The following is a 21,919-nucleotide window of genomic DNA, read 5'->3' as shown; positions in this document are numbered from 1 at the left end:
ACATTCCTTATCATTATTGCTGTTACTGTCCTCTTGAACCTGAAAGAACTCTCTTTCAGCCTCAGAGTTTGTGTTAGCTGATTTCAGTTAGTAGATGCAAAGATTATAAAGGTTGTTCTCCTGTGTAGTCATCTCTTGGATTTAGCAGGCAGATGTTAGTTGTCAAGTGACAATCCTTGAAGTTTCCTGGGTTGGTATGAGGTGACTAGGTATGTAGATGTTTACAAGTATCAGAGTGAATGGCAATCTTTAAGAAACACTAAAATAGTATGTGCAGTTATTGAAAGAAGGGTTCCCAACGTTATTTAATGATTGTGGCTGACTATGAGGTATGTGAGTATGGGGTTTACTGGTTCAATAATTCCCTCAAACATTTGTATGCAGTCAAGAAGTACATGAAGGCTGATGGTGTAAAAGGCAACAGCTAAATCCAGAAATATAAATGTCCTCATCTGGAAATGGTTTCTGGATTCTGGCATCTCAAATATAATGTTAGGTTAGTGTATTGCTCTCCCCAAAGTGCACGGAAAAACATAAATCACAATGCAATTACAGAGCAAATACTTTGAACGTAGACAGACGCAATAACTCACAACCACACACTCTTAGAAGATAATCAGCTCTTATACGGCTATTTATTCAAAGCTTAGAAGCAACCTATAACAACACAGGAATAACTCACAGAAGTAATATAGACGTAAATCACAGAAGAAGCAAAGAATTCAAAAGGAAATACATCACCGTGAGCGTAACAGAATTCCTCATCTCGCCCAGAAGCAGCTGGAAGACCCCGGGAAAAGCCAGGCCGAGAGCACCACAGCTCACAGGAGTGTCGGACGTAAGCGTCCTTCTCCTGCTGAAGTCTCACCTGACCACCTCTGGGTTTCTGCATATATTCAGATTTCGAACCTTCTGGAAGTGGCACTTGCACAGTTGATGAGCAGCCGTCGGTTGCCAGCTGGGTTAATCGAGAGCTACCCTCAAGGAGCAGAGTGCCTCCCTTCTCTAAAAACACGCTCCACGGAGAACAGTAACAAACCATAACAAAGTTAGCTTTCCCAGCAGAAATGTCCTTGACCGCATACCAGGTTTGGAAAGCATGTTTTCCTCAGCACCGTGAATCTAACACTCAGCAAAATGTGTGCAGCTTTTCACTGCGGCATGAAGTAAATATCCATCATGGCTCCGAGTGCTCCCAGAATACACTGCGCACCAACGCCATTTTAGTTCAAGCAATTCCACCCTTGGATATTTACCTTCCATAGCCAGGTGGCAAAGGAACCGGTCTCTGAAACCTACGAAACATTAAAGCTAAATTGGGAATACATTGAATGCAACAACAACAAGCTATTATGATAGAGAATATAATGAAAATGCAAGCAAAAGCGTAATGTAGTGTACCCCCAATATCAGGTATCCATGAAAATAACCAATCCCACCAATTCCCAGTACGATCTTGAGACACTTGAGAAATGAGATCCCTCAAACCTCGAATATGACTTTCAATAGATCGTGAATGGTCACTTAAATTGAAACAACACATACCTTCAAAATGCGTTACACCCTAAATTATGCTTTAGCAATAGATAATCAACAGCAGCTCTGTTATGCAAAGTTGCTTTTCTAATAACTTGACTATCTAGGAGTAATTCTTCTAATGCCTGAGAAATATGATTAAGGCATTTGACTACTAAACATGTTAATTTCATTAAAGATGTGTAACCTCCAGCAGCTAAACCCCAAACTAATGAAAGGGTTAATGCTAGAACCTCAGCTTCTGATAACAAGTGTACATGTGAATCACAATCAGGAGATAGACCTACAGATTCGATAGTTGATCTTTTACCTCGAGTTGTCGCTGGGTGTAAAGGAAACATCATTAGTCCTAATCGAGTTAAAGCACATGGACCTCCGGAAATGTTAGCTGGAATATAAGTGTATGTGATGTTACCACATGAAAAGAGCCATCCTGTTGGAAGTTTCACATGATTCAAATGCCTGGAAGCTATTACTGTATGATTACAAGACATAGGGCCTCATCACAACCTCGGCGGTATTAGCGCGGGGGCTATTAGCGCGACCGCCATAGCCCATGGCGCTAATAGCGCGGGATCACGAGTTGGGCAGACTTGAAAGTCCCCATTCCCCATTGAACCCCTTCGGGAATGCCCCATTTCCCATTGGGCTCAATGGGGAAATTTTGCCTCATACCGCCGGCGGATTTCCTGCCGGCGGTATGAGCGCGAATTCTCGGTGGATTTCACACCTGCTCAGAGATGGGTTGAAATCCGCCGAGGCCCTGATTCGGCGGTCCCTTAAATCCGGCGGTAATAGCGCTACCGCCGGATTGAAGGGTTACCGCCGAGGTTGTGGTGAGGCCTATTATTTACACTGGTGCATTTGCGTGGCACTCGCGAACATAGTCGTCTCTCAAACATTGTATGATTGTGCTGGTTGGTTAAATCGATCTGTCGGCATTTGCCAATTTCTTGTGCATTACAGGTCATAAAATAACATACATCACCTTGGGTTATATTATAAGTAATAACACGTGTCAACTTTCTCCATTTACGATCAGTCTCTTGGCAGAACCTACAATATTCATAAACGGAAAAAGATTGCCTAAGATTCGAGTCTTGAACCAAAGATTCATTGTGTGTGACGCCGAAGATATGCTTTAAAACCGGAACAGGCATTGGCACTGCTACTAAACACGTAGTCAATAAAGCTTCAGCATTGGGCACATCAGTAAGACAAAAGTGTGATATGTTCAGTACTTGCTGTGCCAGATATATCCACATATTCTCCGTTTCGGTGATCATAGGAGAATGTTTTCGCCTTCCTGAAAGTGCATCTTGCATGACTGGCATCAAGGTTGTTTTCACTTGCTCCTGATGTGTTTGCCGCATTTCACAAATCCATGTCTTCGGTCTGGCTGGCTTTTCGGCATCGGCATAAGGCTGCTTTGGGACATTATTCATCACTATCAGTATCCCCTTGATCACTGGCACAGATGTGACATTTATCATTGGTAGCAGCAGGCTGTTTAACTCTCCCAAATGGAGTCCATTTAGTACCACAATTACACCAGCCAGACACAGGATCTACAAGGCAAACCCAGAAAAGAGATATCAGTGTTGCACATCACTCTCTCAGGTAACATTTGTCTGCGGGCAAATATTGCCATTTCTTTCTACCAGGCTCCATAACTAAAACTACTTGATCTTTGCCTGATGCAATGACATCTGCGGGCACTGGTGGGCCACTTGGCTTTTCCACCCACACCTTTGCACCCGGTACCATACTGTCTGAAGAGCCAAAACTGCGGTCCCCACGGGTAGTTAACACTGTAGGAGGCTCCCCCTTCTTAATCATGGACAACTTAACGGGAATAATTATCAATTGGGCCACTCAATCACCCTTGTGGATTGATAACAATTGGTCCCCACTATTCATTAGGATGACTTTAATCTTGCCTTGGTAATCAGCATCAATTACCCCTCCCAACACTCGAACTCCCTTCAATGCTAGGCCAGATCTAGGGGCTATCCATCCCATATGCTCTGGGGGAATTTGTACTCCAATCCCTGTTTCAATTACAACTATCCATCTCGGGTCTAATCTGATTTCTTCATGGGAATGCAAGTCTACCCCTGCTGACTCTGGAGTTGCTCGATAGGGAGCTAAAGAGCCTGGAGTCATTTCCCAGTACAATAGGTTTCTCTGACTGAATTGGGTTGAACCTGTAAAGTAGGAGTCATTAATCGCATCAAAGGAGTTTCATGTTCATACACAGGCCTATTGTTTAATACTTGCACCGCATCAAACACACGATCACACCAGCCTGCCAAACTGCAGTCTCGAGATTTGTGCAACTGTTCTTTCAATAACCCATTCATTCATTCAATTAACCCTGAAGCAGCTGGCTAGTAAGAAACGTGGTACAGCCACTCAATGCTCTTTTCCTGACAAAACTCCTGGATTAATTTGCCTTTGAAATGTGACCCATGTCACTTTGAATCTGCAAAGGCACTCCACAATGTAATATGATCTGACCTAACAACCTGATGGTGTTCAGTTGTGTTGCATGTTTGCACGGCAAAACCATCAAATATCCTGAGTATGTATCCACAATAGTGCATGCATACTGACAACCTCTACTGATTGGCATGGGATCGATATAATCAATCTGCCAAATTTGACCTGGTAATTTTCCTCTTCTCAATGTGCCTCGAACAATCTGAGGGATCGGTCTATGCAATTGGTGTTGGCACACTGGACATTGCAAATAGATCGTTTTCACTACTTCTAAAGGAAGACTGATTCCTCGAGCTTGTGCCCACCTGGTAGTAGCCTTTTCTCCAAGGTGCCCACATTTCTGATGGGCCCATTTGGCCAAACCCTCCAAATTGTCTTCCTGAGCCTCTGCATCCACAGATGAAATCTTGGTGTGTTCGTCTGCAACAGAATTAAACCAACTTTCTAATGAGTCTGTGGCACAATGCGCGTCCACATGGTATACAGTGGCTTCAATTTGTAATATCATTTCTGCAATATCTTGCCACATTTCTTTTCCCCACAACTCTTTTGAATGAATCTTCCACCCATTCTTTTGCCAAGTTGGCAACCACACTGCCAATCCATTCGCCACTGACCATGAGTCTGTGTACGCATAACATTGACCAGGGGTCTATTGTTTCAATGCTTTGTAAACTGCGTAAAGCTCTGCAAACTGACTGCTCTTCCCTTTCCCTGTCGTTGTCAACATCTTTTTTGTGTTGGGATTGTACGACACTGCTTTCCAGTACCGCTCAGTTCCCACATATTGAGCTGAACCACCCGTGAACCAAGCATGCTCTGTTTACTCCACGGTCAAATCGCTGTAAGGTACTCCCCATTTCACGGGAGACTCACGTTTTTCAGGCACTTCCGGTGGTATGTAATCTGAGGGCGGTATGTTGGCTACTTGTTCATGTAATTTTGCCACTCCACCCTTTCCTGATTTGGCTCTATCTTGAATATACCATTTCCACTTAATTATGCTGGCTTCTTGAGCATGTCCTATTCTATGAGTTTTAGGAGAGCTCAGTACCCATTGCATGATTGGTATTTCTGGTCTCATGAATACATCATGGCCCACCGTCATCTGCTCGGTATCAACTAGAGCCCAATAACGCGCTAGCAATTGCTTCTCAAACAGAGTGTATGAGTTACCAGCATCGGGCAACTTACAACTCCAAAATCCCAATGGCACACGTTTCCTGCCGTGTTTCTGCCACACACTCCAGTTAGCATAATTGTCTTGTACAGACACATTTAATTCCACTTCACCTTCCTTCAATGGCCATAAATCAAGCACCTGTTGCACGGTGTCTTTCGCCATTTCAAAGGCTTTCTGCTGCTCCTCCCCCCACTGAAACTCATATTTCTTTTGTGTCACCTTCTAGAGGGGGCTAATATCTGCCCTAAATGGGGAATGTGCTGTCTCCAAAACCCAAACAGCCCTATAAACTGCTGAGCTTGCTTTTTGTTCATTGGAGTGGTGAATTCAAGTATTTTCTGTCTGGCTTTTGGCACCATCTCTCGATGCCCATGATGCCACTGAATCCCTAGGAATATCACTGTTTCAGCTGGACCTTGAATTTTACTCGGGTTAATCTCCCACCCTTCCTTCGTCAATCCTTCCATAATGACATCTAACTTGCTTTGCACACTGTGCTCATCCTGACCTCAAAATATCATAAATGTAATGAGAGATTTGTATGTCAGGTTTACACGGTATCTTGTCTAAGTGCTCCGCCACCAGCCGGTGACAGATAGTCGGGCTGTGTATATACCCCATAGGTAGCCTTGTGAAAGTGTACTGACGTCCACTCCACGAAAATGCAAACTGCTCTTGACACTCTTCAGCAATTGGCACGGAGAAAAATGCATTGGCTAAATCGATCACTGCATACCAAGTCCCCTCAAACTTTTGGACATTCTCAATCAAGGTAATGGCATCTGGGACTGCGGGCACTAAGGGAGGAATGTGTTTATTCAACTCCCTGTAATCCACCGTCATCCTCCACGACCCATCTCCCTTTTTAGTAGGCCAGAACGGATTGTTCCATGCGGTGGTAATAGGGCGTAATACACCCGCCTCCACATACTCTTTGATGGTGTCTGAAATGTCCTTGTGCCCCCCAGGAATGCAGTATTGTTTCATTGCTACCCACTTGGTTGCCACTGGCACTTGCACTGGGGTCATCTTCAATTTCCCTACGGTAATGGGTGTACAGATCAATGCACTCACCCCAAACTGGTACGTTTTACCGCCAAGTCCCAAGGTTAACCCTTCCAAAATGTCAAAGCCAATTATATATTCAGGTATCGGGACAATCAACACTTGGTATTTCTGCCTATTCAAATTGCTTATTTTCATCTCCACTTTCGTTTGTACTGCGGGGGTCTCCTTTCCCCCAAGACCTGTAATAGTAAACTGTTTGCCTTTAAATCGTGTTGGTTTACCATGAATCAGAGAGGCCTCCGCCCCGGTGTCTATCAATGCTCGCACCCCTTGTGTATTTCCTGGCCCCCAAAAAAATCTTAACATCAAACATGAGGCCGCCTATCCACTTTTATGCGGGCAGACGCTGCCGTAGCTTGGCCAAAGCCCTAGTCTGTTTGTTTGTTTGTTTATTATTTGTAAGGCGCACCATACCCTGGAGCATCAGGGTGCACAAGAAAAGAATATGTTCAACTTTGTTGCAGGTACATCTACATGGTTATAATACAGTAAGCAATAGACAAAAAATGAGAACAGGTACATGTACATGGTTATACTACATAATACAGTATACAATAAAAAAAATGAAAGGGGCTGGAGCTGTGTCCAAAGTCAATCTTCGAATGAGTGTGACTCGACTCCGCCTCTAACATCGCACTCACCACCTTTCTCAAATCAGTGTATGTTGGCTGGTACGGGAAAGGTGTCCCCATAGACCCTTCGTCTTGTTCTTCCGCAGGGGGAGCAGAAGGTAAGGTGTCCCCCTGTGGCGTGGTGACTACCTGTTTCTTAACCTGTTTATAGCACTCTTTGGCGGCAAGTCCTCATTTTTTGTATAATTCATACATTACTCTGGTTTCAATGCCATCAATTTCTTTGTGTGGCAAACCATCTTTTAACAAAGCCAAAAACATGTCTTTTTGGGACACTCGGGAGTCTCTGCTATCTTGCCGCCTGCCTTCGGTTGTTCTCTCACTACGCCCCTCTCTCTCCCCTGGCTTATTATTGCTCTTATCCCACTCCCCTAAATCTGCAAGTTGCCGAATGGCATCTGCTACCTCATCAGTAGCTTTGCCCGTCATACCTACGAGCAAAGTCATAATGACACTTTTGTATGCAGGTGGCGCGGTTCTAATCACCATGTTTCGAGTTGAAACTGAGAGCGGCACGGCTCGCATGTGATCAGGAGCATCTATGTGAATGGCCTCTTTCATAGCATGCTCCCTGACTTTTTTAATTGCTTCTCTCAACGTATATCACTTTGTTTTTTCACTAGGCCAATCTGTGGTAATGGGGTATTTACGGTTACATGCTTGGGCTACCAGGTGCAACAAAGACACCTGAGTATCTTGACCATTTGCATCAGGGGGTGGTCCTGCCCTTAATACCTCCTTTACATTGGTGTCAATTGACAGGGGTAAAAAACGTGATGAATCTGTAGAATCTACCAACAACCCTGCAGCACCCCCATCTAGTAATCTCACCATCCATGTCAATAAAGCTTCCCCTGATTTTTGACTCAAATGGGTAACAATTTCCCCAACCTCCTGTTGTGTGTAATCCTCCAGCGTGGTTAAATCCACCATTACGTCAGCAGGATTCTGCAGGTGGGGTCCGGCTCACCGTCTTCTAACGGGCTTAGCCGTCACTGTTTCCTGTTTCACTTCCATGTTGGGGTCAGACTCATTTGCGGAACTACTTTCTAGACTGGTTGAATCAAAAATATCACCAGCCCACTTATCCAGATCCCAATCCACATTAGCGGTAGCGATTACAGTTGCCACCTTTCTTTTGTTGACCCCTCCCTGTCTTTTCCTATATTTATACCGGGCTACTGTGACTGCTGCCCTCTCGGCCGCCGCCTGATATGTGTCAGCCTTATCTTTAAACAGTTTCATTTGAATCTGCTGCATTAACGCAGTCTGCCATTCTGCAGCCAGCTCTCTTTCTAATCGCCAAACCTCATTTTTCATTTCCACCTTCATTTGATGTATTTTCCTATAAGCCTGCAAAATAACCCAACCTCGCCTACCTAAAGCCACACATTCTCTGCCACGTTCTACCGGAACTTGTTGCAAGCATGCCATTACATCAGCCGGATCGGCATCTCCCAATCCTTGATCCCATGTTTCACTTAGACCTGCACCACATGCCCACGCCTGGGCCAACTTATCATATGGACTCTTAGTCCAGTCTGTAATAACAACATCAGAACAGTCACCGCCAGCGGTAACGCTCTTCTTCCTGAACAAACTACTCCTTATCGCAAACAAAACAAAACTTTGTTGTATCTATATATTTTTTTCTCTCCACGCTGCAATCACTCCCACAAATGCTCAAACACTGGTAAAGGAAAAAAAAACTTCACTACTCAAAAACTTCACTTGCAAGACAACCGAATCCTATATACGTTTCAACAGATTCTTGAATACTCGGAACCACTCATCACAAGCATCCTGTTTGTGACGCCAAAAATGTATTGCTCTCCCCAAAGTGCACTGAAAAACATAAATCACCAATGAAATTACAGAGCAGATACTTTGAACGTAGACAGACGCAATACCTCACAACCACACACTCTTAGAAGATAATCAGCTGTTATACGGTTATTTATTCAAAGCTTAGAAGAAACCAATAATAACATAGGAATAACTCACAGAAGTAATATAGACATAAATCACAGAAGAAGCAAAGAATTCAAAAGGAAATACATCACCGTGAGCGTAACAGAATTCCTCATCTCGCCCAGAAGCATCTGGAAGCCCCCGGGAACAGCCAGGTCGAGAGCACCACAGCTCACAGGAGTGCCGGACGTAAGCGTCCTTCTCCGGCTGAAGTCTCACCTGACCACCTCCGGGTTTCCGCATAAATTGAGTTTTCAAACATTCTGGAAATGGCACTTTCGCAGTTGATGAGCAGCTGTCGGTTGCCAGCTGGGTCAATCGAGAGCTACCCTTCAAGGAGCAGAGTGCCTCCCTTCTCTAAAAACACGCTCCACAGAGAACAGTAACAAACCATAACAAAGTTTGCTTTCCCAGCAGAAATATCCTTGACTGCATACCAGGTTTGGAAAGCATGTTTTCCTCGACACCGTGAATCTAACACTCAGCAAAATGTGTGCAGCATTTCACTGCGGCATGAAGTAAATATCCATCATGGCTCCGAGCACTGCCAGAATACACTGCGCACCAGCGCCAGTTTAGTTCAAGCATAACAGTTACTGTGGTTTCATTCCCACACCATGGTCAGAAACTTCACTCTCAATCATTATGTGATATGTTGGAATTCAGGTGAGCTGAAAATTGGGTTATCAACGCCATTTAATAAGCCTTGTCGATGCATGGGAGGTGTAATGTGGGCTGGTAGTTTGGCAGGATAGCAGTATCTGCATTTGTTTTTATAGCTGTGTATCAATGGTATTTTGGAGTTTTGAAGGGATACATGTTTCTAGGGAGGACTTAATGAGGTAAAATTGCATTGAATTGGGAGGGATAGATGTACTCCTTTGGCACAATACCCATGCACCTCACTCCTGAGCACAACATACCTCCATTCACATCCATCACTTGACAAGATGTATGCCCTTGGCACCCCATCAATTTCTCCCCTTCTCCACTTGCCACCATGTAAATAGAAAAGATACCCATTGCAGCTTCCTTTGCAATTTCCAAGTGGACCATCTTAATTTGCAGATACATTTTAAGGTAATGTAGCGTGTAAGAAATGACCAGATATGGAGGAAATAGCCTTAATGTCTGCCACCTTGAGTGGGGTGGGGAGGTTCCCTGCAGGTAAATCGCCTTAGTCCCTGTACTTTACTCATGAATGATATCTCATTACCAAAAGGGTAGCCCCCCAACCTCTGGTGGCCATCAATGCTTAGTTAAAATGTTGGAACCTTGGGCAATCTGCCCAAGACAAAGGAGAAAAAGAGGGTATTTAACGGTTCGTATATGCCCTCTGTCCAGTTTCTGCACTCTCTCTCCATATATTCAGAGCAGCATACTGCGCTCAAAGGCTGGAATAATCTAAGAGCATTTCCGACCAGGCCTAAGATAGTCAAGAAGTTATATGCCTTCCCCATATTGTAAGTAGTTATTACCAAAAGGGTAAACCCACCCCAGTAGACATGAATGTTTAAAAACAATGTTGGGAGGTATGCTCAAAATAAAGGAGCAAAGGAGGCCCTTTAATGTTTTGTTTGTGTCATAATGTATGAAATGCCTCTCCATATATTTAGTACAACATAATGTGCTAACAGCTATATACTCTATCCATGTTATAGGTACTGATATGACACTCGGGTATCTATATTCTGGACTAAGCATATATTGACCAGTACATTCCTTGGTTATAGGCTATATTACAACATTCTTTAACTGTTTACTCATGAACATGGAAAGGGATAAAAAAGAGAGAGGAATTTAGATGGAGACATTTACTTGATCAATGCATAATCAAACAAAGAATACAATATGAGCATTAGGTAGGTTGATGAAGAAGCTGCCATCCAATAATTTCAATGTGTTTTTATTGTGAAAACTTGTCATCCTATTAAGAGATAAAACAGCATTTAAAATGTTTCAAAAATAAATTGACATATCCTTCGCAAGGCCCAATTCACAAAAGTGTTTTATAATGGCAACCCCCTATTGGAAAGCGATCTGTGAATAAGGGCCTTATACTTTCACACAAAGCAAAAATTACAAATACTTCCTTTTATTTAAAAAAGAGCTACATGCTAAAGTCCTTGCAGGGTCTTGTGCTACCATAATTTAGAGAAAGAAAACTATGCAACAAAAAAGTAAAACTTCTTTAATACAGAGATTAAGATTGTTTAAATTACTGTATCTATGGTAACTGATCAATACAGATATAAATGATGACCAAAGAGGAAGGCCAGAAACTAAAAGCCAGAAAACAGATGTTTTTTAAACATTCAAAATGTCTGCTTGTTATTGATTCATGTTTAAGCGGTACCCTCTGCATCTGGCATGGATTAGTAGCCTATATTTACAGAAAATAGTATCATCTTTCTGATTTATGGAATTTAAGACATTACCACTACAATCTCCCTTAGTCTACTTATCAGTTTTCTATGGGTGGCCATGTCATAGGCTGTAGACAGATCTGCAAGCACCAACCATGTGGTTGCTCCGGGATGCATCCAGACTGTAGATTACCCAGCATAGCCATCATGATCCACAGTCAATGTGCATGACAATGGAGTAGAGCTCCTTCTGGGAATGTATTGCCTTTTAAGCATGAGAATGCTCATCTTGACTGCAGGGTCAAAATCAATTCTCCATTCATATCCAATGTGTTCTATTAATTATTTTATGATTTGTAGTACATTGTATTGGAACCAGTTGTTACATTCCCTTTTTTGGGTGTGATTGTTCTGAGGTTAGAATATTTAAACATGTATTGAGTTAGTCAATGAGGTACGAGTAGTTCTAATATAAATCCTTATTAGACTTTTCTACTTTATAGCCTCATGTATTTCTGGAGAAGGTAAAAGTGACAAAATCTAAAGGTTTCTAAAGTCTGCCTTAATCTTCTCTGTGGTATAATGTGTTTGAATCATTTGTCTGGACCATAATAAGATCAAACATGACAACAGCTGACCAAAGTGTTCTGACCAAAGCCACAGAATAGGTGGGTAGAAAAGGAAATCATTGTCACGATATAAAAATATATCAAGAGTATTTTCAGCTTTGTGTGTTGTTTTCAAAATGTGTTGAGGCCTTCCATCCCTCTCAATTCTTTACTGGGCCAGTTGAATCTTTCAAAATCATGAAAAGGCCAGCTGCTGAATCAACCAACAGGGAAATTATTGTGTCCTAAAATGGTGGTCTATGACATTATAAACATTGTATCTACAATCTAGAAATGGTTTGGATTGCCTTTCCTCCTCTGTGACCCATTGGGTAATTGACAATGTGGATATGTGTCCTAATATGGTAGTCTATGAACCAGAAGAAGGTGTTTTGTTGTTGTTTGAACACATACATATAACAAAAATAGTACCTCATCTCACAAAGGTTTACAAAGTAAACATTCAATCTGCAATCTAGAGATGGATTGGATTGCCTTTCCTCCTCTGTGACCCATTGGCTAATTGACGATGTGGATATGTTGATGTATTGACTCTATGAGACTAGTATTATGGGTGCTGCCCTCCTTAAACCAGGGAGAATGCCATATAAGTGGCCTTATCAGTAATAAAGTAGAACATGTCAGTATACTGTTTAATGTCAGCACACACTTTCACACACGAGTGTGATCTTATCTAAAGCAATGCAACAGTATATTTCTAGGCCAGTTTCTGGGCCTGTGCATAGTTCTATTTACAATCATTAGCTTTTCTACTGGTGCTAAAGTACCAGTATGTATATTGTAGTCTGGTATCAATGAAGATCAAAGTATTCCTGAAGACTGCCAAGAGATCCGGCCTATGTCTCATCTAGATTAAGCACAGGAAGCCTCACAGTTTCCTTTGGATTGCAACTAGTACATCGCTCAAGCTATGCACATTCTAAAACAGATTGAGGATCATGAGGTACTATTGACCTTCCAAATATTTCAGGATTCTTTTTTGGCAGAAGAGGTTCTTACAAAAGTGTGGAGCATCATTTCAAAATAACTCAGTTCTCCAAATGTGTGCTTTAAGCATGGCCACAATGGGAAGGTAGAGAACCGAGCATAGAGGAAAGAATCCCTCGAATGAGGCAATGGGCAATCCCTCGAATGAGGCAATGGGCAGGCTGATCTGTAGGGAAATTTGGTGGACTCTCCGAAAGACTGATGCATAGACCCATGTTTGTAGATAATCATTGATAATACAGTATTTCATTCGGATTTGGAAAGTACTTCAAGTTAAACCAATTGCACATATTGCACATTGTGGACATTGTGGTAAGGTAGAATCTGCTGCCGGGCTAGGAGGGAAGATCATGCAATGTTTATTCTCTCTACAGACTCAAAAAACAGACTGTTTCCCTTAATCTGTGATATCAAGCCCTACTCTATACAAAGGAATGTAAAGAAGGGTGCTTGTCAGGGTGTCAAGATGGTAAAACATAAATGAAGTCATCTCTCCAGAAATTCAATTTTAAGCTACTTTATCGCACAATGCAGCCAAGACATACGTTTGGGCCATGCCCATTGAAAGGGATTGCTCCTGGCTTCTGTCCCCCATTCCTGTGTCTCTTGACCATAGGCCTTTGCCTATGGTCACAGCCATATACATAAAGTTTGTGTACTGCTGCAGAGCCACACTGGGCTCTAGCTGGGTGTCTCTTTTGACTGGTTCTTCTTGCAGAATTTCTTCCTCCAGGGAGACTTTCCTGTGTTTTGCTCCTCTCTCTCCCCACCCCAATCTGGGTCCTTTCAGTCTCTTTATCCTTCTCTGGACTGTCTCAGTTCCCTCCTCACCCCAGGGCTTGTCTTAGTCCCCACCCCCACTCTGGGGTTCCTGTAATTCTCCCACGATGTGGCTTGTTGCACTCTTTCTTCTTTCTTTCCTCCTGACCGGGGCTTGTCTCCATCTTTCTCCCCACTATTCATATTCACTGTGTTTTCCCCACTCTGCCGCTTTCCTCTTCCTCTCTTCACGTTCTGGGGCTTTTCTGTCTTTCTCACCACACTGGTGTTTATTATTTCTTCCCCAACTACTGGGCTTGTTTCTCTCTCTTTCCCACTGTGGAGTTTATCTGATTTCTACCCGTGCTAGCGCTTGCCTCTGTCCTTCTCCCCACCCAGGCATTCTGTCTTGCTCTGCAGACCACCTCCAATGCTGCAGGAGCCACCACTTACCTGCTCATGAAGTGTGGTGCTCCCCTGAGCTGGTGCTGTTGGACCAGCATTCCTCTTTCCATGGAGCCTCTTACACTAACGCTCCACTCGACTCCACTTCTGTTGGTGGCCTTCCTTCTTTCCTAGTCTCTCAGTGGGAGCACCTGTAGGCAACTCCTGCTCTGGGCCTGTCCACAGCCCCCTGAGGTTCCCAGTTCCTGCTTATGTTGCTGTGCCGGTTCGTTATGGTTACCCATCTGTAAGGCCTTGCTGCACCCGTCGTGCCAACGCCATGGGCTGGGATGCTGAATCTGGCGTTGTCTCACTCCTGCGGGCTGCACCTCCTGTGTGCACCAGGACTTTCTTGAACTCTGTGGGTTTTGCAGATTCTGGGTCTGATAGCCTCTTTAGATGACGTGCCTCAAAAACGCTGAACTTTCCATCTTTCTGCTGCTTCCCATATGGACTGAGTTAAGTATGGGTATGAAGCACATCCTGCCGTTAAAATGGCCATAGGTTTATCATGCACCTTAGTTCCTGCATACCTTATAAAGGTGTTAGTGTCTGGAAGGAGGGGAGGTGACATAAGGCTCTCTATGGCATTTTCCTGTCCCTAAAGGGGAGGCCCTTCCAGAGGGATCCCGCTTACCCTTTCCTCTTCTGGTGGTTAAGAAAAGCAGGCTCACCTCCCTAGTCCCAAAGAGGTTGGCTCCCCTTGAGGAGAGGTAACAAACTCCTTGCATTCGTCACAATATCCTACAAAATAGAAAACATGGTTTTAGAGTTTGTCGCTAAACCCTATTGCCTGTTTTTCGTTTGTGACTACCCACTAGATAGTTACCTGGTTTGTCTGTCCAGGTTAGGAGTGTTGTGCCTGCAGTCCTTCCCTGATTCGCTGTGGCTATTTTTAAAAAGTTAGTACTCAAAGTGTAAACATTTGTGATTTCCATAATATAAATTAACAATATCAAAGTATGCACAATGTGTCTGATTCTTTACACACCAATTAGTCAGTTATGATTTCCTGATGGAGAACACGCTTGGAGGACATTCAATGCACCAACATGACTTGCAAGTCTAACTAAAGCCCAGACTTGACTGATAGAATTACTATTGCACAGACTATTGCACAGTCCTTCCCTGAAACGCTGAGGCTAGACTTAAAATGTTAGTACTCAAAGTGTAAACATTCGTGATTTCCATGATATAAATTAAGAATATAAATCTATGCACAATGGGTCTAAACACAGGTTCTTTACACACCAATTAGTTAGTTATGATGTCCTGATGGAGACATTCAATGAACCGACATTACCTGCAAGTCTAACGAAAGCCCAGACTTGACTGATAGAAATACTATTGCACAGATGCTGTAATTACTGACAATTAAACGGTCTTAACTAATGTCTTAACTACGGGTTTCACCATTTCCCTGATTATTTAAAAAAAAAAAAATGACTGTGATTTTAGATTCGCTATTTGTACACAGAGCTCGCCATGAATAATGTAACACATTCTAGTCATTATAAAGCGAGGTGAAGCAGGACACAGTTCCACTATAGCTCTTTACACATACCCTGGAAGAGGCACCCTCCTGTATAGCTGAGTGAGAGTTTACTGAATATACACCTTAAACCATGGGACATGGTGCATGAAAGTATGAAGCATGGCATGGTGCAGGCATGATGCATGGTGCCTGGTGCATTGTAGTGGGAGGAGGTGGCATAATGCATGGAGCGGGACACAGGTGCATGTTCAACGAATGGCTTTGCAAACAAAAGTTGAGACAGGAAAATGTGCCTGTTACATTTGATATCTGATTGCTAGGAAAATGCACCCAGTCATGTATGCAGCCAGAAAAGCGAGGGAAAAAAACAAACAAAAAAAAAAACATACAGTAGGTTCCAGGGGGATGCATTTAAAAAATCGTGCAATGTTGCAGGTGCAATGTTGCACAGTATTAGTACGAGGGTAAAGTCCAAACCACCTTTGTTTCAATTCATTTTTATTTCTTCAAACATGCACTAAAATAATACAAATTTGCAACAGGGAAATGTTTGCCAAAGTGCTGATACCATGCTCAATCTCCTTGCTTCGAAGCAGGTGCTTTTTAATGAGGATTCCAGGTAGGCACATGTTATACAATTGGTTTACATCAATGGCAATAACACGTCTGAAATGACTGTTCGACTATGTGCCCAAAATCACGGTGCAATCGAATGTGCCTAGTTGGCAAACCGTTGGACACGTTCCTACCTGAGCCAGTGTCACAGGAAAGTAGTTTAGCATACCCAGGGAGTCGTTAACTGAAATGTGCGTGCCCCATAATCACGAGGCAAGGAATGCCAGCCAGCTAGCCCATTCCAAACTGTGATCACACATGTACGTTCGGCCCTGAAATGTCAGGCCCAGTTTAATGTGTCTTGGGCTTCACCTTGCACAGATGACAACCATTTAGTTATTTATCTTGAAGTTATAACTTTTTGAGCAGTTCACTTTAATTACTCAAGCAACTAAAAGCAGCCAATACTTTCTAAATCATTGACAAATCTCCAAGACCTTCTAAAAGAGAGAGAAAGAGCAACGGTTATTATGGACAGCATACGGCCCCGATATACAACAGCAGCCCCGCCCTCAACATTATCACACGCCTTACTCAGCACGGATATGCTCTGCCATTTCTTTCACCCATAGACAACATTCACTTGTGCACTCTGATTCAAAGTGCCATCACTCTTGCGTCCTGGGTGTGATGCCAGCGTATGTGGAGCTGTGCACCTAAGCTAACTCAGCGCCGCCACTCTTCGATGCAGCTGCGACGATTAACATATGAGCTGTTTAAAAAGAGAAATGATTGCTCGTGGCTGGTCAATTCTTGCATGGCTGGAGGTCTTCTGTCTCCAGCAGGCCACTGTACATGCTCCTCTCAGGGCACGTGATAAAATACTACACTCCGTCGTTTATATTAAAACCCCTCAAGTGCCATGCAATTATGCAAGTCTATGCAAAAAGGACGCGCATACTCGTCCTTGGCACTTAGCTGCCATTCGTCCTTGGCCCTGCCATGCCCATCTGGCTCCCTCCGTAATGACTAGCCCATACGGGACGGTGCGCTCTGGCTGTTCGCGGAATCTGAAACGTGATATACAATTTGCTTTCGAAAGATCCTGCACAATCTATATTTTTTGTTGAAGTTAGGAAGTTTACATTTTAACAAAAAGCACCAAGCAGTAGTCTTGGTAGTTCTGGGAAAGATCCAGTGCTATGCTAATGTCGGGACTGTCCGGACTCGGGGGGCTAGCTAGCCTTTTGGTTGTATCCCCTGGTATTCTTTTCTAAGCCCCCCCCCTAGCAACGCCTCTGGCCATAAAGTGTTTCTGCCTACAATTATTTTCTTCTACAACGCTTTCTGTCAATGTTGTCAATCACGTATTTAATAATTGATCTGATTCGGATTCTGCATCTATACATAGGGTAAACATATATTTAAAATAAAAACTAAGGCAGGCAACCAACATAAAAGTAGGACTACAATTTCACAGTGGCTGCCAAGACTGCATTTCTATAGTGGGAAAAGGCGTGAAGGGGATTCCTGACATTGGGCCTCATTACAAGTCAGGCAGAATGGGTTAACGTGCTCCGCTAATGGTGGCGGGCCTGTTTACACCATTCCACCTGATTACGAGGTCCCCTCGCGGAACCCGGTAAGGACGCCTGGTAAAACCAGGCGTAGTTACCTGGTCCTGCCAGGGGAAGAGAGAGCCAACAACGGGCCGGTCGTAATCGGCCCGTTGTTAGCTCCCTCTCCCATTCCCATTGAGCCCTATGGGGGCTCAAGTGGGAATGGGGAAGGTCTGGGCCCGGGTTCCCTGAGGGGGGAATTACCGGGACCTCCGAACTCGGAATGGCCCGGTAATTCCCCATTCAGGGAACCCGGTAAAGAAGCCCGGTTTGGCGGCAGCCATGGAGCTAATAGCTCCATGGCTACCGCCAAACTCGTAATGAGGCCCATTGCCCTTGATATATAGTATATATATATTGATATATATAATCTGTTCACATTTGGCTGTGATTGTAAAGCATATTAAACACACAATATTGAATTGTTGGTAAACGTTCATTGTGTGTTACGGCGCGATCGGTTTGTTCATTCATATTCATGCTGCACTTGTAGATGGGATCTGGTAGATCACCCAACCCTCTCCGCAAAACCAGAACATGTTTTTTTTAAAATTCAAAATAATCCCTCCAGATAGGGTAACGGCAGGTCCAATTCTGGGAGATTGCCAGCAATACTGGGACATCGGGTCACCGATCACCAGAACAAAGGGTACCCACTAAATTGAGTCCCACATCAGTTTGCATCAGAAGGACCATAATGTGGTTGTTTAGATATTAATTTTATTCGCTCCAGTTGACTGCAAGGATTAAATTCAAGACCCTCTGTATCATCCTCATGGCTGTCTGGGGCCTGGGACCTCTCTACATCCAGCTCTCTCTCCCGAAATACCTCCCTACAAGAGCTCTTGGGTCCTCTAGCTCCAACTCTCTGCAGGTGAAATGTTTCTCCAATCAGAGAGTGGGAGGTAGATCCCTTCCCTCTGCAGGTTCCTCCCTCTGTAAAAGCCTCCCTGCCCCCTCAGACTTGAGCCGGATCTTCTTCAGTTACAGAAACTTCTCAAGACTTTTCTTTTCACCTCTTTATTCCCTCCCGTGCTAATGTCAATCTGCCACTGCGACTGGCGCCTGGTCCCTTCTGAGTCATACAGTGACCAGTCCAACCCAGACCAGCCCTTGCCCTCAGGCAGGATTCCGTGGACTAACCCGAATCTGGTCCACCCTGTCCCTCGTCCTTAGCTGCCCTTCCGCCCTTTTCCCCTGATGCTTGCCCTTTTTGGCCCCATCAGCATTTGCTCACCCCCTTGGGGCCCCACTGCTACCTTCCACTCCCTCCCACCCTGCCCCCTACTCCTACCTACCATGCACTTATCACCTTTGTCTATGCACTTGCACGGTAGGATTGTCACAAGGCCAATATAACTATTATTGTTGTTTTCTTTTTTCCTATGTCCCCCGCGCCATTTTTGTCTTGTGGCACCTGGAAACATTTGTGTATAGGCACCACACAAATGCCCAATAAATAAATAAAATAACTTTCTCCCATTTTAGAATTTAAACATTTTTTAGAGCTATTATTTGTCTCTAAATGTATGCCGATTTCTTTGACGTCAAGACAGACGGAAGTGTTTGTAATTGGTTATTTATAAAGCGCTTAATACCCAGAGGTTACTAAGCGTGGACCCAGGGATTGAACCTGTGTTTCTCTTTGTCATCTTGCTTCCAAGACAAGCACTTTGCCCCTGGGCTATCCTTTCCGATAGAAATATAGAAAACAAGCAATAACCATCCAACGGTCAACCTTTCATTTGAAACGACAGTGCAGCATGCAATCAGGTTTCATGTAAACCATTATGAAGATGCATAATGTAGAAAAGTGTAAAACTTGTATGAGATCCATATCCTTTGGTGATACACAATGTAGACACTTGTGAGGATTATACAAACTATAGCAGCACGAATAGTTAGGCTGCATTGCAATATCTTAAGCATGGTGCAAATCAATTGTGTGCCTCATAGCATGTTGCATGCTATGCATGTGATGTATGGATCCTCGACAGACTACACGATTACACAATGTAGCATGTTCCTGTGCATGATTTATTGCTGTCCTGGGAATTGACACTTTCTGTGCCAGCCATGAGGGCACCTCCCAAAAGCAAATGTAGGCAGAATCTTGTGATGTAGCTAATAAAATGAAACAAACGTAAGGACATTGTAGAGATGATACAGGTCATGTTATTCATTACTGTTGATCCTATGTACTGCACTGCCCCCTCCCCCTCACTTTCCCTCTCCCCTGTCCCCTGCACTTGCGCGATCTCAATGTCACCTGGTCTAGTAGGATCGCTGTCTCTGTCCTCTCTCTGTTTCCCCTCCTTTGCCTTGTCGCGCCTTGAAGCACTTGTTTATAGGCACGTTATAAATGCCATATCATATCACCTGCAACTTGTACGTTCCAGAACAGGTGATTTGCAACTGAATGCTGCATTATTTTCCTAAAGATTTTGATCCTATAATTTGCCCCACTATAACTGTGTCCTTAGCCAGTGAGTGGGTCTTGTGACTTTTCATTCCTGTGTATTCTCCTGGCCCAAGTATTATGAAGCTGTCACTCCCCCAAGGCCTATCCAGCAGATTACACGTGTGCTCTGTCAGTGGAGCACACATCTGAGCTCGGCCAGCAGGTACATATTGAGGGCTTCTTGCTGCGGGCGATTATCATGGTTATGTAGTTATGTACTTGCACTATGCTAGCAACCATTTTGAAATATGGCCCACAGAGATTCGATCACTGCTGATGTCTGCGGCTTCAGTCCTTGGGGCCTAAACCACACGAGGTTTTGTACGTAAACACTGATTGGATGGAGCATTTCCATTTTGGATTCACTATGCTAAGATTAAGAAAAAACTGAATGGATTTTTCTCTGTGTCTGGACCCAGAGACCACAAGATTGCAGTTTACTTAGACTAAATAACATGCGATGCCATTTAAAAATGCATTGCGATTTTAAGTATTGTCTTCATTGGGTATTATTTAAATTGGCCAGCATTTCATATCATAGGGGCATTCCAATTTGCCATCTAGATTGACTGCATCGAAAAAGCCCAATATGGGTATGAACAAAGACATTGACGCCCTATTTCTTCTTCTTCTACATTTTTGAGATTCCCCCATCACTCACCAAGCCAAAGCCCGCTAATGCAGCTTGCACTAGGACTCACTTGTCCAATAGAACTTAATTTTACATTCATTATATTGAACAATTCTACACACAGTGAAGGTTGGCACAACTCTTTATGATACCAAACAGACAAGGAAGGCAGTTTTTATTTCTCAAATGTTTGTTTAAACATTATCCATACATCATGTCCTGCCTTTTTGAGAACACTTAAATCCTTAGAATGAAGTGGGAATTCGTGAACACTGCTAGCACACCTTTCAAATGCAGATATCTGGGTGTAGGCTTGTTGTAATAATACTGAATTGAGCCTTGATAAACCAGTGCTAATCTACCCCCCTTTTTCAGCAGGGTCTGACGGGAAATCCACCTGATGTTTGGCAAGGGCCAAAGGTAATAGTCTGAAGGCATCTATTTACATTTTTTTAAATCATGTTTTAAAAGCAATTGACACCAAAATCGATTTTTATAGCTAAAATAGAAAAATTGATGACTATGCCTTTTCTAGAACATTTGGAGGCAGCATGTTTGTTTGCTGATTTAGCTATTTTTCTGTGTATGTCATAAAGCTAATCATGTTTATTTTTAAATAAGTCTTGAAACATTTATCCTAATGTTAGATTTGACCAGGGCAGACATGCTGTTATAATATTGCACTGCACTGTGGAAAAGTCTCCATATAATTGTGGTGAATATCCACCTCCCGGCTGGTTACCCTAAAGACTGTAGGATTTCGAGACACAGAGAGTACAATAAATTTTTTCATGTCATCTAAATCCTATTTATCATCCATTGGAAAGGTTTTGTTCTGAAATTTGGAATCACAGCATTGGGAATGTTTATATAAGGTAAACAATTTAATCTGCCCGATGAAGAAAAGCAAAGGGCCTGATTCCTCAGTACACTCTGTATAGGAAAAGGATGGTTCGGCCTCAAAATATTGCTATGGCTATATTTTGATGGCAAAATGCATGGATCTTGTGACATAAAGTAAGTGGGGGCTTTTTCTAAATTGTAAAAATAACAAAGAGTGCTGCCAAAGGAAGGTGAGGGA

General features: G+C 43.3%; 1 protein-coding gene across 3 annotated transcripts in view; it reads left to right on the top strand.

Moving 5' to 3' along the window:
• The window catches only part of NTRK3 (neurotrophic receptor tyrosine kinase 3), a 1,833,633-nt gene that overhangs the window by 1,749,899 nt on the left and 61,815 nt on the right, over window positions 1–21,919 (top strand). Inside the window, exon 16 of one of the 3 annotated variants that reach the window (XM_069624286.1) lies at window positions 21,217–21,258. The exons of 1 other annotated variant lie outside the window; for it this stretch is intronic. In XM_069624286.1, coding sequence (XP_069480387.1) covers window positions 21,217–21,258 — 42 coding nt within the window. Of the gene's footprint in view, window positions 1–21,213; window positions 21,259–21,919 lie in introns of all 3 variants that reach the window. One more of the 3 variants, XM_069624285.1, reaches the window with a different exon arrangement.

Source organism: Ambystoma mexicanum, chromosome 11, assembly GCF_040938575.1.
Source record: "Ambystoma mexicanum isolate Mex_15411 chromosome 11, UKY_AmexF1_1, whole genome shotgun sequence".
In the NCBI taxonomy this organism is placed as follows: domain Eukaryota; kingdom Metazoa; phylum Chordata; class Amphibia; order Caudata; family Ambystomatidae; genus Ambystoma; species Ambystoma mexicanum.
Note: the sequence above shows the minus strand (reverse complement) of the source record. Positions and strands in the feature narration are given on the sequence as shown.